Source organism: Prunus avium, chromosome 8, assembly GCF_965620075.1.
Source record: "Prunus avium chromosome 8, drPruAviu1.hap1.1, whole genome shotgun sequence".
Classification (NCBI taxonomy): Eukaryota; Viridiplantae; Streptophyta; class Magnoliopsida; order Rosales; family Rosaceae; genus Prunus; species Prunus avium.
This window is the reverse complement of record NC_142291.1, coordinates 30,308,756-30,322,281: the sequence shown is the minus strand read 5'-3', so window position 1 is coordinate 30,322,281 and position 13,526 is coordinate 30,308,756. Positions and strand designations below refer to the sequence as shown.

General features: G+C 34.3%; 1 protein-coding gene and 1 non-coding gene across 5 annotated transcripts; one reads left to right on the top strand and one right to left on the bottom strand.

The window, feature by feature from the left end:
* Window positions 1-9,029: 9,029 nt before the first annotated feature.
* TRNAT-UGU (transfer RNA threonine (anticodon UGU)) lies at window positions 9,030-9,101 on the top strand. The gene has a single exon. It is a non-coding gene; the product is annotated as a tRNA-Thr (tRNA).
* Window positions 9,102-9,230: 129 nt separating this feature from the next.
* LOC110772537 (B3 domain-containing protein Os01g0234100) lies at window positions 9,231-13,288 on the bottom strand. Of its 4 annotated transcripts, XM_021976974.2 has the most exons (7): window positions 13,074-13,288; window positions 12,903-12,983; window positions 11,927-11,958; window positions 11,641-11,803; window positions 11,316-11,522; window positions 10,374-10,461; window positions 9,231-10,256 (listed from the first exon to the last, which is right to left on the bottom strand). In XM_021976974.2, the coding sequence occupies exons 1-7, from the start codon at window positions 13,125-13,127 to the stop codon at window positions 9,553-9,555; spliced, it is 1,329 nt and encodes a 442-aa protein (XP_021832666.2). In that variant the 5' UTR covers window positions 13,128-13,288; the 3' UTR covers window positions 9,231-9,552. The 4 variants fall into 4 exon arrangements, with proteins under 4 accessions (XP_021832666.2, XP_088101200.1, XP_021832667.2 ...); XM_088245074.1 differs by lacking the exons at window positions 12,903-12,983; window positions 13,074-13,288 and adding an exon at window positions 12,180-12,270; XM_021976975.2 differs by lacking the exons at window positions 12,903-12,983; window positions 13,074-13,288 and adding an exon at window positions 12,091-12,249.
* Window positions 13,289-13,526: the final 238 nt, after the last annotated feature.

Below are 13,526 nucleotides of genomic sequence, written 5' to 3'. Positions count from 1 at the left end.
GCTTTTGACTCCTATACTCCAAACCTTAAACTCTATTAAGATGGTGGACTTTGTATTGCCGGTTAATATAAAGACCCTAATTAGTCGGAAGGGAGGTCAAAACATAAAGCACGTTGCCTCCGGACTGAACTTGCAGTTTGAACCCTGCATTCATCTGACAATACGGCCACAAGTGCTTGACTCCATCCTCGACGAGCCTGGCGAGGTGCAGCTGCTCAATAACGGTAAACTGGTGGCGAAGCTCTTCAAACCCGAGGGCCATTGTGGGTTGATAAGTCTGGTGAAAGTGCCTGACATAAAGAAAAATAGTGAGGTTAAAGTGAAATTGGTGTCAACGAGTCCCTTTAAGGTCGACATTCCCTTTGACCTATGGACCTTCATAGACAAAGAATCCACTCGTTGCTTCGTTATATGCTATGCACCCAAGGGTGACTCGAGCAATACCCACTAAAATTATAACTCTTGCTATATATGGATATACTGTACATAAATTATCAGAAGGTGGGAAAGTGGTCGGATAAGTTGGATACAAAATTTCCAGACCAAAATAAAAGTTGGATTAAAATTTCTATACCCAATGTATTATTATTAATTGTGTGTCTCCTATAATATAATATAATATAAATATATGTATATATATTGTGACCAATAAAATAGATGACATGGTGTTTCAAAAAAATATGAAAATAACAACTATTAATATGTACTGTGCACCTAAACGAAAAACACTTTAAATTGTGGCCAAGCAAAACACTCATGGATCTTATTAGGCCCGACTATTGGGTTTTATCATGGCAAGTCCCTTTATGAACCACATTATTTTTTGAAACCTTGTCATGTTTCGAGTTTGGAGTCTTTGTTTTTCTATTTGAGAATTTGTAGGGGTTGGTATTTTCGAGATTTAATTGCTTCGTAAAACTTATGTAAGGTTGGTTGCTCGTAAACCAACTTGTAACTCGTCCCAAAAAAAGGAGCGTACTCGTGATTTTAGGGCATGCCAAAAAAAGAAATGTCTATATATATGTGTATATACAAATAGTTTCAGTTGATGGATTATTTGAGGAATACTTTTGTAGGGCCCACTTCGTATTGTATTTCAATGATCCAAATGATTGGAGGTATTTTTTTATTTATATACAAACGTTATTAGGGGACGGAGGAACCAAACCTAGAATTTCATGTGCAGAGATAAATGCTCTTAACCACTAACTATAGGCCCCTTGCAAATGATAGTATCACGGATGCATAAAATAGATAACATACAAGTCGTTGTACATAAACAAACCACAAAACTCCTTTGCTTCTGCGGCAATGGAAGACTAAAAATTTACTTGAAATTTGATATTTGTCTATGTGTTTCGCAGCTAGGTGGTTTGATTGGTACGGTCGGAACTTGGAGGTCCTTAAAAATCAAAACATTAAACATGTAAGAAAATTTGTTAGCGCGTGAATTCATATGCACTAATATTAATGTCTTTTTTTTTTTTAATTTTTACAAGCGATACAAGGAGAGATAGGAAATGAACACAGGATATCGAATTCAACTGTAAATGCTCTTAACCGCTTAAGCTGCAATGGACTTTATATTTTGCATATGCCTATATATGACAAGTGAAATCTGCGAGGCCAACATATGAAAACCTTTACATATATACATATATATAATTACTCAAATTTTTTTAAAAAAAATATTTAACTACTCATTTGGTGGTAGATTCATGAACTTTAGTACCCACATTTGGTATAAGGTGAACCTATATTTTCAAAATTAAATTGATGCAATGATTGTTCGCTGGATTATAGAAAAAAAAAAAAAAAGAAGAAGGCATTTTAGGAATAAATAAAACAATTTTTTATAGCAAACTAATCAGGTGATATAAGGAAAACTCATGAGTTGGATATAAATTAGGAGCAAAATTTAGGATTTAATCTGTCATCATAATCTAATTTTCTAATGTTTTTATTTTAAAGCGTAGTGGCTCCAAATATTCATCCTTATATGCATGCTCACATCTTTATGGTTATAAGATAATTCCTAATGGATATGCCTGCCTGCCTAACAATTAATATAGGCTCGAAGGCTGGTCATTTTCAAGATTCAAATATTGAAAATTCTTGAAAACCATGTTTCCTAAACTAGTTATTTACAGCTATATATACATGTATAGAGGCTGATCATAGGGCACAAGTTCTTAGTTTCCTCACTTATATTCTCAGCCTCACTAGGTCATCATCTCCCGAATACCAAGGTTTTCGAAGATGGCAGACTTTGCGCTGGCTCAAAATACAAAAGATAAGATCCGTGAACTGAAGGGTAAGGATGTGAAGCTCGTAGGCCGATTGTTTTTGAAGTTCCAACGTGACATATGCAGTGAGTATCTGATGATACCCCAGGCACTGCTGCTCAGCCTCATTCTCCATTCCAAGGAGAAGGAAAAGCTGGCCAATGACGGAGATTCCATCCCCGTAAAGCTTATAGAGCCTGAGGGCTTTACTAGCTTGATCAAGCTGGTCAAGAAGGGAAATGGGATGTATGTTTTTGGTTCTCAGGACGAATGGAGAAATGTTGTTTCCCGCAACCGCTTTAGGGTTGAGGTTCCTGTTGACCTTTGGTCCTTTCTGGATGGTGAGTCCACACGATTTTTTGTTATGCAGTACGTGCATGGGCTCAATAACCAGGCTACTGCTAATACTGTTACCGTCATAGACTAAGATTAAGTGTCTTCACTATGGCTTTTGATGTGCACCGTTTTCTTCCTAAAGTTCTAGCTTTGTTTAAGATGATGTTTTACTATTATGCAATAAGCACTTGGCCGATCTTTTGTTGTTTGGTTCATCCCGTTGTTATTAAGTATTATACTCTTATGTCATAATGAATTTTCAGTTAATTTTGAGTTTCTGTTGTTGATTAACCTTATGTCAAGCATGATTGTTTCGACTTTACATGTACCTTTTTGTCCGATGGCAAGCTTACAATAACAATGTGTTTGGATGAACAAATTGGATTCAATAATTGGGAAAAAGTTATGACAATCAATAATTTCCTTGTTTGGTATCCTCAAAAGGAAAATTTGAAATGGAATGGGCAACAAATTTGAAGCTTGGATTAGATCATAAACTCCGCCTACAAATCTTGAACACATGAGATCTCGAGTTCCGAGTTAAATATTATTAATAATTAACTACTTAAACTACAAGTCATTTTTCACGTAAAAATTCAATAAAGTCAATAAATCAAATTGGCATATCGTATGTAAGGAAGTTGGAAATATGCTATGCATCAAGCTTCGTTAATTAATTCTCGCCGTGCATGGAAAAGCCTAAATAAAAATAAATAAATAAATAAAACACATTTGTCATGCCCGGATCCCGCCAAAGACATTATTAGATTCGTTAGAACTCCATTAGCCCTAATCCCCTAGTCAAATCAAAACAAAGTTCGCCTCATAATTTTGCCATTAACACAAATTTAACATATGATAGGAACTAGTTCACATGCAGGGCACCGAGGGCTCTGATAACATATAAATATAACTCAAGAGAGAGAAAAGGGGAATTTGAGAAGAAGATTTGTATTGTATTAACTAAAATAAACATTTGTTACAAGATGAGCAAACCACTAGCTCAATGAGTAACTAAAATAATTATGCAAGTCAAATAAATCTTATATTTTATTAACACATACACAAACTTGAAAATATATTATATATACCGCACAGAGTCACAAATTCAATTACTTGCACAACTAGAAAATGGAGGCATAAGCCACAGTTGGCCTAGCCACAACAAATCAATAGTGTGGCCATCGGTAGTGTATGGTCAAGATTACTGTGCATTAGTGACTTATAATATATATATGCCATGGTCAATTTGTGGCCAACATGAATATAAACCACAATCTATCAATTGGCTTATAAAGAGATTTTCTAGTAGTGTTGCGTGAGATGAGATCCAATGGTCAGCTTTATTATTACGCCATTCTAGTATAATCTATTATAAGCATCACTTAGGGGTACTAGCCCATTTAACTTTAATTATTATTAGTAGTAATTACGAATATGATTAGATTTGTCTTTACAAAATTATTGCAAATCTTAAACGTCTTTCAAAAATTGAGAAAAGCTCATATCTCCAGTCTTTAAAAGAATCACGGTCTCTCGCATGACATCATGGACTTGACATTCTTTGAATTTCCCAATAATCTAATGAACTGCTGACACTTGAACTAGGCTTCTTTGCATAAGCTCTGTCAAGTATTCTTCTGCAACATCTTCCAATGGTTTCATTCTCTGCTCCTTTATAAAGCCTTCAGTGATCCATTGACAAATTAATCTACCAAATCTGATGCTGCGATTTTTTGGATATGTCCCAAAGTATATGAATTAAGGTTTGAGTTAGTAAGGTAAATCATAATAGATAAAAGAGAATTTTTGTAACATTTTCCAAATGAGATCCTCTAGTAAGATTCCTCCATAATCCAAAAATGAAATATCTCTATCATTCTTGTTCTTGCTCCCAAACTTGAATTAGAGACCATCAATATTGAAGTAGAGTACAAAATAACAAATCGTCCCGGAGTATAAGCCCATTTAACTTTGATTATTATTATTAGTCCTTGCGAATATGATTAGATTTGTCTTCACAAAATTATTGCGAATCTTGAATCTTCTTTCTAAAATTGAGAAAAGCTCACATCTCCTGTCATTAAAAGGATCATGGCCTCCCGCATAACATCATAGACTTGACATTCTTGGAGTTTCTGTGAGAATCTGTATTCTTAAAAAGTTTTTAAAGAAGATTAAACATTGTTTTAAATATATATATATATATATAGTTTTTACAATACTATTCTAAATAAATATTTGTACTTAGTATATATATATATATATATATGTTCAACTATAAATTATATATTTAATTTGTTTTTCTTTAAAATGGGCACCCTTAGATATTTTGGGTATTTAATGGTATATATTTAGAATAATATTCAATTATTAGAATTGTGATATTTATCTTCTATGTGTTAAGAAGCTACGATCTAATAATAGTTTTAATTCATGAACTTATGAGAGTTGGGCTTAGGAAACTCAAACACTTCATCTCTTGCATGCAACCGCTTGACTTTGATTGTTGTATAGTTGGCAACTTTACTTTTCCTTGCCTACTAAGTTAATCAACGTGTGGAAGAACACTTGCTTTGCAGCACACTAAGGCCTACAAGTGTATTGTGACTAAGCAACATTACCATGTGTTGTTGTAATTGTAGAAAAAGTTATCCTTACTTGGTGCAAATCAACATGCCGCCAATGAAAGCATAGGAGAGTTGCCGCCATCTTCTTAGTATAAATAGGGTCATCACTATTTGTTTTCAGGCATAGTTGTGCTTGACAAAAGAAAAGAAATCGAAATAAAGAGAGTGAGATAGAAGAGAGGAAAGAAAACAAGAGAAAGCAAGTGGTGATCAAATTCTCAGGAGGAATTAGAGGTAATAGCTTGTGTATTTTCTTAACTTGGAGCTAGCTTTGGAAACGAGGTAGGGGTTTCTTGGGGGCCTTTTGCAGAGATTGATTTAATTAAATTTTGTGAACAATATATTATGCGTGATATGATTATTTGATTAATATTCTTGTTACAATTGAATGTTATTCTTGGAATGTTTATGTGTTCTTGATTGGTTGAACAATGTTGGTACATTGGTGATATTTTGAATAGCTACATTGTTGTGGGATATATAGATATGTGAAATGCATAATTATATCATGTCATGAAAATTAGTTGGAGATGTTGGTTGGAGATAATAATGATGAAAAAGAGGGTAATGGATATAGTCTTTTGTGTAGTTGAGTCTAACTCTTGGCAGGTACCAGGTCTCAGGGATCCCACAGTGCACATGGTTTTTATTGGGTGATTCGAGACTGGCGAAAGGGAGTTAGGCAAGATGACTAACAAAAGGGGGAATTATGGGACGGTTGAAATGGGTGTTAGTTCATATAAATGGGCATCCGGGACCAAGTGATATAAGCATGGTATGGGACGTGCAGGTCTACTTGTCCAGTTATATGAATTAACGGGATTAGATTAAGAGCATTCATGCATTATTATTAATAATGTGATATTTGGCTGTGTGATTGTTTCACTTAATTTAAGTATATCAGTTTCATGTAAAAAGGTTTATGTCCCTACTGAGCTGTGGTTTCGCTCACCCCCTAATAGATTTTGCAGGTATCGAACCTGAAAGCTAGAGCTTGTGATGATTTTGGCATATTTATAAGAGTGTACTGTGTACATAGCTCGTGGATAAATAATGAGTTACTCTTTTAGTAAACTCTTTAGTAGTTCTGGCTTGTAAAATAATATAACTATTTCAAGCTTTCAGATGTTGTTGTTTCGAATATTCTATGTGAAATATTTACTTTATTTATTTAAATGTTTCTTCATATTTTAGTTATAGTTTTTATTAAATTCTATAATTAAGGTGTGAATCACGTCTTAACCCAATATTACTTAAATTCGTGGGTTGGGGCGTGACAGTTTCCTAGTATTATAATGAACCGATGACACTTGAACTATGCTTCTTTGGATAAGCTCTGTCAAGTATTCTTTTGCAACATTGATGGGCATATTTTATACATCCTCCAATGTTTTCTTTCTCTGCTCTCTTTTATAAACCTTCAACGATCCATTGCCGAATTAGTCTACCGCATCTGATTCTGCAATTGTCTGGATATGTCCCAAAGTATATGAAGCAAGGTCTGAGTTGGTGAGGTAAATCATAATAGCTAAAAGAAAGAATTTTTGTAATATTTGCCAAATGAGATCCTCTAGTAAGATGCTTTCATAATCCAAGAATGATATATCTCTATCATTCTTGTTCTTGCTGTCAAAACTTGAATTAGAAAGTAGAGTATGGAATAACAAATCGTGTCGTATTCAGGCTTGGCCCCGGAGTAAAAACCCAATGAAATTGAAAATTTTCTATGGACATATCGAGATATTATCGATATCAAAAAAATTGAACAAAAACCACGGAAATTGTAAAAAAACTTGGAAATTTTTCTTGAAACTTTGGATGATATTTATTTAGTCAATTATCTATTACTTTATCACAAAAATATTGGAAGGAAATGCATCGCATGATGAGTTTAACTGATTTAAGTTGATTATATAGCAAGCTGACAAACAATGCGAGTGTAGAAAACACGTAGTAATTAATGAAAGAAGATTAAACACAGCATAATCATTTATTTATAATGATTTACTACAATATTTTACACTTTATACATTGCATGGTAAGATACATGAGTGACTTAGTACCACATAGAGTTCCTATAAGGTTCAAATTTGAGTTATTTACACTAACACTTCCTAAGGTTTTTGGTTTTTTCACTCCTTGAGGTTTTAGAAATTACAAGAACACCCCCTGAGGTTTTAATTTGTTTTTACAAAACTCCAGTTCATTGATTTTTCATCCAAAGATTGATGATTTTATACAAAGAAAAAATCTCAAAATAACAAAGTTGGCCTTTGAGATTAGATTGTATATATACTTCATTGAGGTTAATTTTGTCATTTGCATACGTTTTTTTTTTCAATGAAATCATTAATTTTTAGACAAACAATCAACGAAAAGGGGTTTTATGAAAACAAACTGAAACCTCAGGAGGGTGTTCGTGTGATTTTTGAGACCTTAGGGGGTTTTATGAAAACACAAGAAACCTCATGGGGTGTTAGTGCAAATAACTCATCAAATTTTTCACTGTCTTTATCTTCTCGATATTATCGATAATATAGCGATATTTTGACTAAATGTTGCTGAAGTGTGAGAGAAATTATCGACGTCAATATTTTTCGATATTGTCGATACTTATACAATATGTGTATGGATATGTTCCAAAATATCTTAGACCCGGAAAAACGATAATATCCTCGATATTTCATTGATATTATCGATATTTTAGTCCTTGTCTACAAGTTACAACAATACATGAATACATGAATACATGAATGAAAATATAAATGTAATGATAATTTGTTAGGTTTTCAATTCCTTAGATATTGGTTGCCCTCGTGATTTTGTATTGCAATTTTTCTTTCTTTATATAAAAAAACATATAATAAAGAATTAATACGCAAGCACCAAGAGAAGTGGCACCCCCACACAGATGACGTGCCCCAAGAGACCCACACACCAAGTATATGGAGTTCCTTGACCAAAAAAAAAAGTATATGGAGTTCAAACTCTAGACCCAATACTAGTATACTACACCAAAGCAGCCATCTAACATTGTGATAACGACTGCTTTTAGTCCATATATTCCGAAGACATCATATTAATCCCCATTCCTCAAATTCGATCGATATCATCCTCATTTTCTTGTTCCACACATCAAAGTCACCCTCTACTGCATCCAATTTTGCATTCAAATTAATAAGGGTAATATTGTTAAATCAGCCAAACTAACTTATTTTAATTAACTTGTTAAAATTCTATTTAAAAATAGTTAATTTGTGTTGTACAATTGTTGTATATTTAATTGTTAATTATATATAGGTTTCGTGTATTTTATTATATGTTACTTTATTATTTTATGATTGTCCTCCAACAAATAGTACTTTGAAATTGATACACTAATTGAGATTTGAGCTTTGTATGTGTTTTTTTTTTAAATTATACAAGCGATATTGGGGGTTGGTAAATGCTCTTAACGCGACTTGAGTTACAAGTTCCTTGCATCAAAGCTGCTTGTTTGGAAAAATTGAGAGTGCATTTTTAGCTTTATTTTTAAATTAAAATTTTCTTTTTTTGCAAATTTTTTATAGAATATATTTGATATGTTAACCTGAACTAATGATAGAGATAATTTGCACAGACGACTAGGGATTCAAAGCCAGGTTTGAATTTTAGTGGGAAGCCATAGATAAAACTATTGGGTAATCTCAAAAAGATAAAAGTAATGTTATAAATTATAATGAGGTGGAATCTATTTCAAACCAATAAATAAGTACATTTCATAAGTAAAGTCGCAAATGCCCTTATAGCTCAGTGGTAGAGCGTCAGTCTTGTAAACTGAAGGTCTGCAGTTCGATCCTGCATGGGGGCAAGTAATTCATACGTTTTTTATCTACTTTTTACAAGCTGTCGATTACAATTTTTAAAGATTGGAATTGACAGCATTATTTGATCTTGACATAAACCTCTTGTGTGTGTTTTTGTGTAGCAGAGAAGGAGATTTGGCAATTGGTTCTTCCTATATCAAATCATATCCTCCAATGTTAGCTGGAAACTACAAAAGAGAGAACCAGAAGCTACAATTTTCCTCCCTACTTGGTAGGTACTGAGACATCCGATGATCAGCATTCTATACTAATAGAGCTCATGTACATCATCTCCTATACAAAATATTGATGTCCTTGTAACCCCACAAAAAGAGCCCAAAGATCATGACACAAAATGTTTCTTCACAGTGTAGCTTCGGCACATTTCTGCTTCGGAACTATAAAGCTTGAGTTATACCAAAAAAAGAACCAAGCAGCCGGTGTTTAAGTTTTTCATCACCAAGAGGCTTTAGCCACATCTTGAAACATAACCCCAAGGTTCTCTGAACTCGTATTTAGAGTCTCAATCTCAGATTCAAGCCTATTTACAGCCTCTTTTACTTCCAAAAGCTTTGCCTCCAAGCTCCTCATCTCTTCTTCTGCCTGGTCCTTTTCAAGTCTAGCCTCTTTAAACCTTTTTGATTTTGAAGCAAGACTTACAAGCTGGTCTAGCCGGGCTAGAAGGAATCCGATGTTCATGCCTAAACCCTGAAAGGCTTTCAAAGTCTGATCCCAAGTGGAAAAATTACCTTCTGGGGTTGTAATATCGCACGCCCTGATGGCATCTGCAATGTTTACGGTCTCAGAAATTACTCCAGCTACGAGTTTGCAGTTCAGACCCTCAAGAAGATGTTCATGAAGGAAAGAGTTTTGACTGCAACAAAGCTCATAATACTTGTTCAAAATGTATTTCGAAAACTCAGAATTTATGATTAAACCATTGACCAGAATGTTGAAGTCATCCATGCATTTCACTTCTTCGAATGTGACAGCAGATTCTGAAAGTCTAAGTCCATCCAGAACTTCAAAACCAACATCTCCACTTTCACTTTCAGACTGATCTGATATTGGACAAGATTTTGTAATAAAGGCTATTGCATTGTCCTCTGAATTGGGTTCCAAAGTCTCACTTTCTTCCCTCTCACATGCAAAAGTGTCTCCTGCATGATTTAAGACTCAGACTAAATTCATAATGCGCGCTTTGCCTCGAAGAAAGTAAGAAGAATGATTGTCAAGCCACTTAGCGAAATAACTTTGTGAATTTTGAGACAACTTACCAGTGTCCATTTTTTTGCAAGCATCTAATCTCATAAGGCCAAGAGCGCCATCAAGTTCATCTAATCCATTTGATCTCACAATATACACCTAAACAAGTAGGCAGAAAAAGAATTGAGTGGTTGGCGTGCATTTAGGAGTAGCATATTAAAGCACTAAAATGTCTGCAATCTATGCTCGTCAACCCAGAAGCATTAGGAATTCTTCACTAAGAAAAGTAAATCTTATCCTTTATCTACAGCTAAGCATAAATTATGACAAACTTAAAAAATATACAATCAGCCAAATTGTTCATACCATTTTTCTTCAAACTGCAGGATAAACATTCTCATCATCAGGAGCCACTCTAAGGCCTGACGTGGCCCTAGCCCCCTGCAATATTTTCTAAACATTCTATACAAGTGCTTCAATTCATCCTTTTATTACTGTTAATATTTGCTTCAAGATTTTATCTTTTTACAAGTAAGACGAAGTTATCTTGTAGTCATTTATTGCCTTTGTTTTATTATACATTCAATATTTAATATATGCAAGATTCAATCATAGAAAATGTCCAAGATATAAAAAAACGATAATCCCATTTTAGTACATGATTGAGTACTCAATTATTTCGTGCCTTTTATTTTTTTAGTACATTGGTAACGTTTCTTTTCTTTGAACTTATGTTTTATATGTTCCCTGCCACACACTTAAAATCCTAGCTCCGCCCCTGCTCATCATCTCGACAGTCATAATGGCTTTCCTAGCATCTATCTTCATATGTTACACTGACTACACCTTGACTTACAAGATTTCTCTTGCAAGGCAAGCAATGACCAAATATTTGAATTCTTCAACGAATTCACCAAGTTTAACTAAATGTTACACAATGGCACTTCTAAGCCAAACAATTTCAAGATATTAACAAAGGATCCACACCAAAATTTCAAGAAGGTATCAGTTACCTTAAATTTGGAAGGATTGACTAGATGGAAAACTATAACATCTCCTTCCAGTAGTTTGTGAGAAATTGAAAACCCTCTCCATCCACCACTCAGTCCCACCTTATCCGCCAGATATTTCGTTTCGAATTCCTCCCCATTTTCATCTTCCAGAGCAATCATTATATCCTGTTTTGGCAAATGCTCACAGCAGAATTTCTTAGGAAGACCCTGCAAAACCAAAGTGAGTGCATATAAATATATCATCTTAATAGTGAAGGGCAATAAATGTGATTTCAAATGCCTTGAGATAATTGTACAAATTGTGAAGAGAGTGAGTGAGTTTTACCAGCCAGAATCCTCCAGTAACATGTGATGGGAGCATAACTTTGAGTAGGCTAGGAAACTTAGGATCTAGGCTTACTTCAACCTCCTGTGCTCTTTCCAGAACAGAAGACTGAACTTGGGAAGTATCATATAAGCTTTCCACTGTGGCTCTCTTTCGTTTATGACTATTGGTAAAAAGATTGACGGAGGGTCCAGTGTCACTTTCTAATTATATCAAACAATTATACTAAAAGTAAAAAATTTAAAAAAACAGATTAAAAAGTAAATTAAATATATTAGAGACTGACCTTTCAGGCATCATTGGATTAGCACTGACTACCTGTATTCAAGAATTTAAAAGATTTTTCAGTTAATTTAGGGTTTGAATCTACTGACAGAAAGAGAAGAGATACTTGCAAACAAGTAAAGAAATTAAATTGGTCACCAATTCAAAATACAACAAAAAGTTGACCCAGAGTTATGAAATCATGTTTCTACAGTTTTACAAAACTGAGAAGAAGGAAAGAAAAGCTTCGCTGAAGAAGACCACAGAGAACTCACTTCACTTGCATCTAAAAGCATCTTTATGCAATTTACAAGCACTTAATGTTGAACCTAACACATGCAAGCTATCATTGCTTTCCATAACCTCATAGAGCACGTAATTTCTAGTTTTGATGTGATTTCTGACACACTAAAATGACAAAAATGCTGAAACGTGACAAGTGTAATTTCAATGCCTAATTAGTGGTGGGCCCCATGCATTTCTTCTTCTTTTTTTGGGTCATAGCATTTCTTCTTTTTACAAAGTAAGCACAATGTATTTCCATATTGGGCTGGGCTACAGCACACCCAGTTTTTCAGAAAATATATAGAAATAAATAAGAAAAATATAGCTCAGCCCATGAGGGATTTTGGGTTAAGCTTTTGGTCCAGTGGTTTGAAACATGAAACCTTTTTTCTAATTTTTTTTCTTTTCATTTGAATCATCAAAATTGCAGACGATGAACATAAATGAAAACTTGTCCTCTTCAGGAAGTCTGTAGTTGCTTTAAAAGCTCATATTTATGAAATTATCCAAGACTTTCTGTTCTAAATCGTTTCTAGCAAAAACCCATTTCAGAAAGCTTACAACTTGAAAAGATTAAAGATACGTAGTGTTCGAAATAGAAAGAAGCAAGAACAAAAAACAAAAACCCAGTAGAAAGATGAATAAATAGAGCCCATGAATTGTGGGGAAAGAGAGAAAGAAAGAAAAAGAGAACAGAGCATAGTGTTTCTCACAATGCTTTTGGACTGAGTGAGAGATGAAGATTTCTTCCTAACCAGATTTTCCCTGTTCTTTGGTGGTCGTCCCTTATTACTCTGCAAAAACATTTGTAAACAAAACAGTCACATACTCAGTTTGCAAGCAAAACCATAAACATAACTTAGAGAGAGAAAGAAAGAGCGGACCTTGGGTGGTGGTAGGTCAGAGGATCTCTGTTTCCGGTCTTGAAGAACAGCCATTTGGCTCTCTCACTTTGTGGTTCTGGAGGTCAAGAGTGAAGAGTCAAAAGGCATAAAATACAGAGAGACTGTTTGTTTTTTTTGGAGGGGTGGGGGGGAGGTGGTGGTGTCTGAGAAGAAAGACATGTATGACGACAAGGGGAACGGAGGATGAAAAGACTTCGATTTAAATTTTGCATTTCTGTCAGACCCTCAAGGGCCTAGAAGCTTGCCTGAAATGGAGCCAATTTTCAAAAACAATAGGGGCTCTTTGGGTATTTGACAATGCGGATAAAAAATAATTTTATCACCACTTTTTTCTATTACTAGCTTCTCAGCATGGGTAAGTCTTCTTTTATTATGTTTATAAATTTCCTTCGTGATGTATGGATGTGAAAATAATTTCTTTAAATATTTTTA

Bases quoted from the DNA above. Each gene is read 5' to 3' on its own strand.
- LOC110772537 (XM_021976974.2), bottom strand. From the start codon at position 13,127: ATGGCTGTTCTTCAAGACCGGAAACAGAGATCCTCTGACCTACCACCA. The intron at 12,984-13,073 runs GTCCGCTCTTTC...ATGTTTTTGCAG, and splicing joins CTGACCTACCACCACCCAAG to AGTAATAAGGGACGACCACC. The intron at 10,257-10,373 runs GTAAGTTGTCTC...TAAATCATGCAG, and splicing joins TTGCAAAAAAATGGACACTG to GAGACACTTTTGCATGTGAG.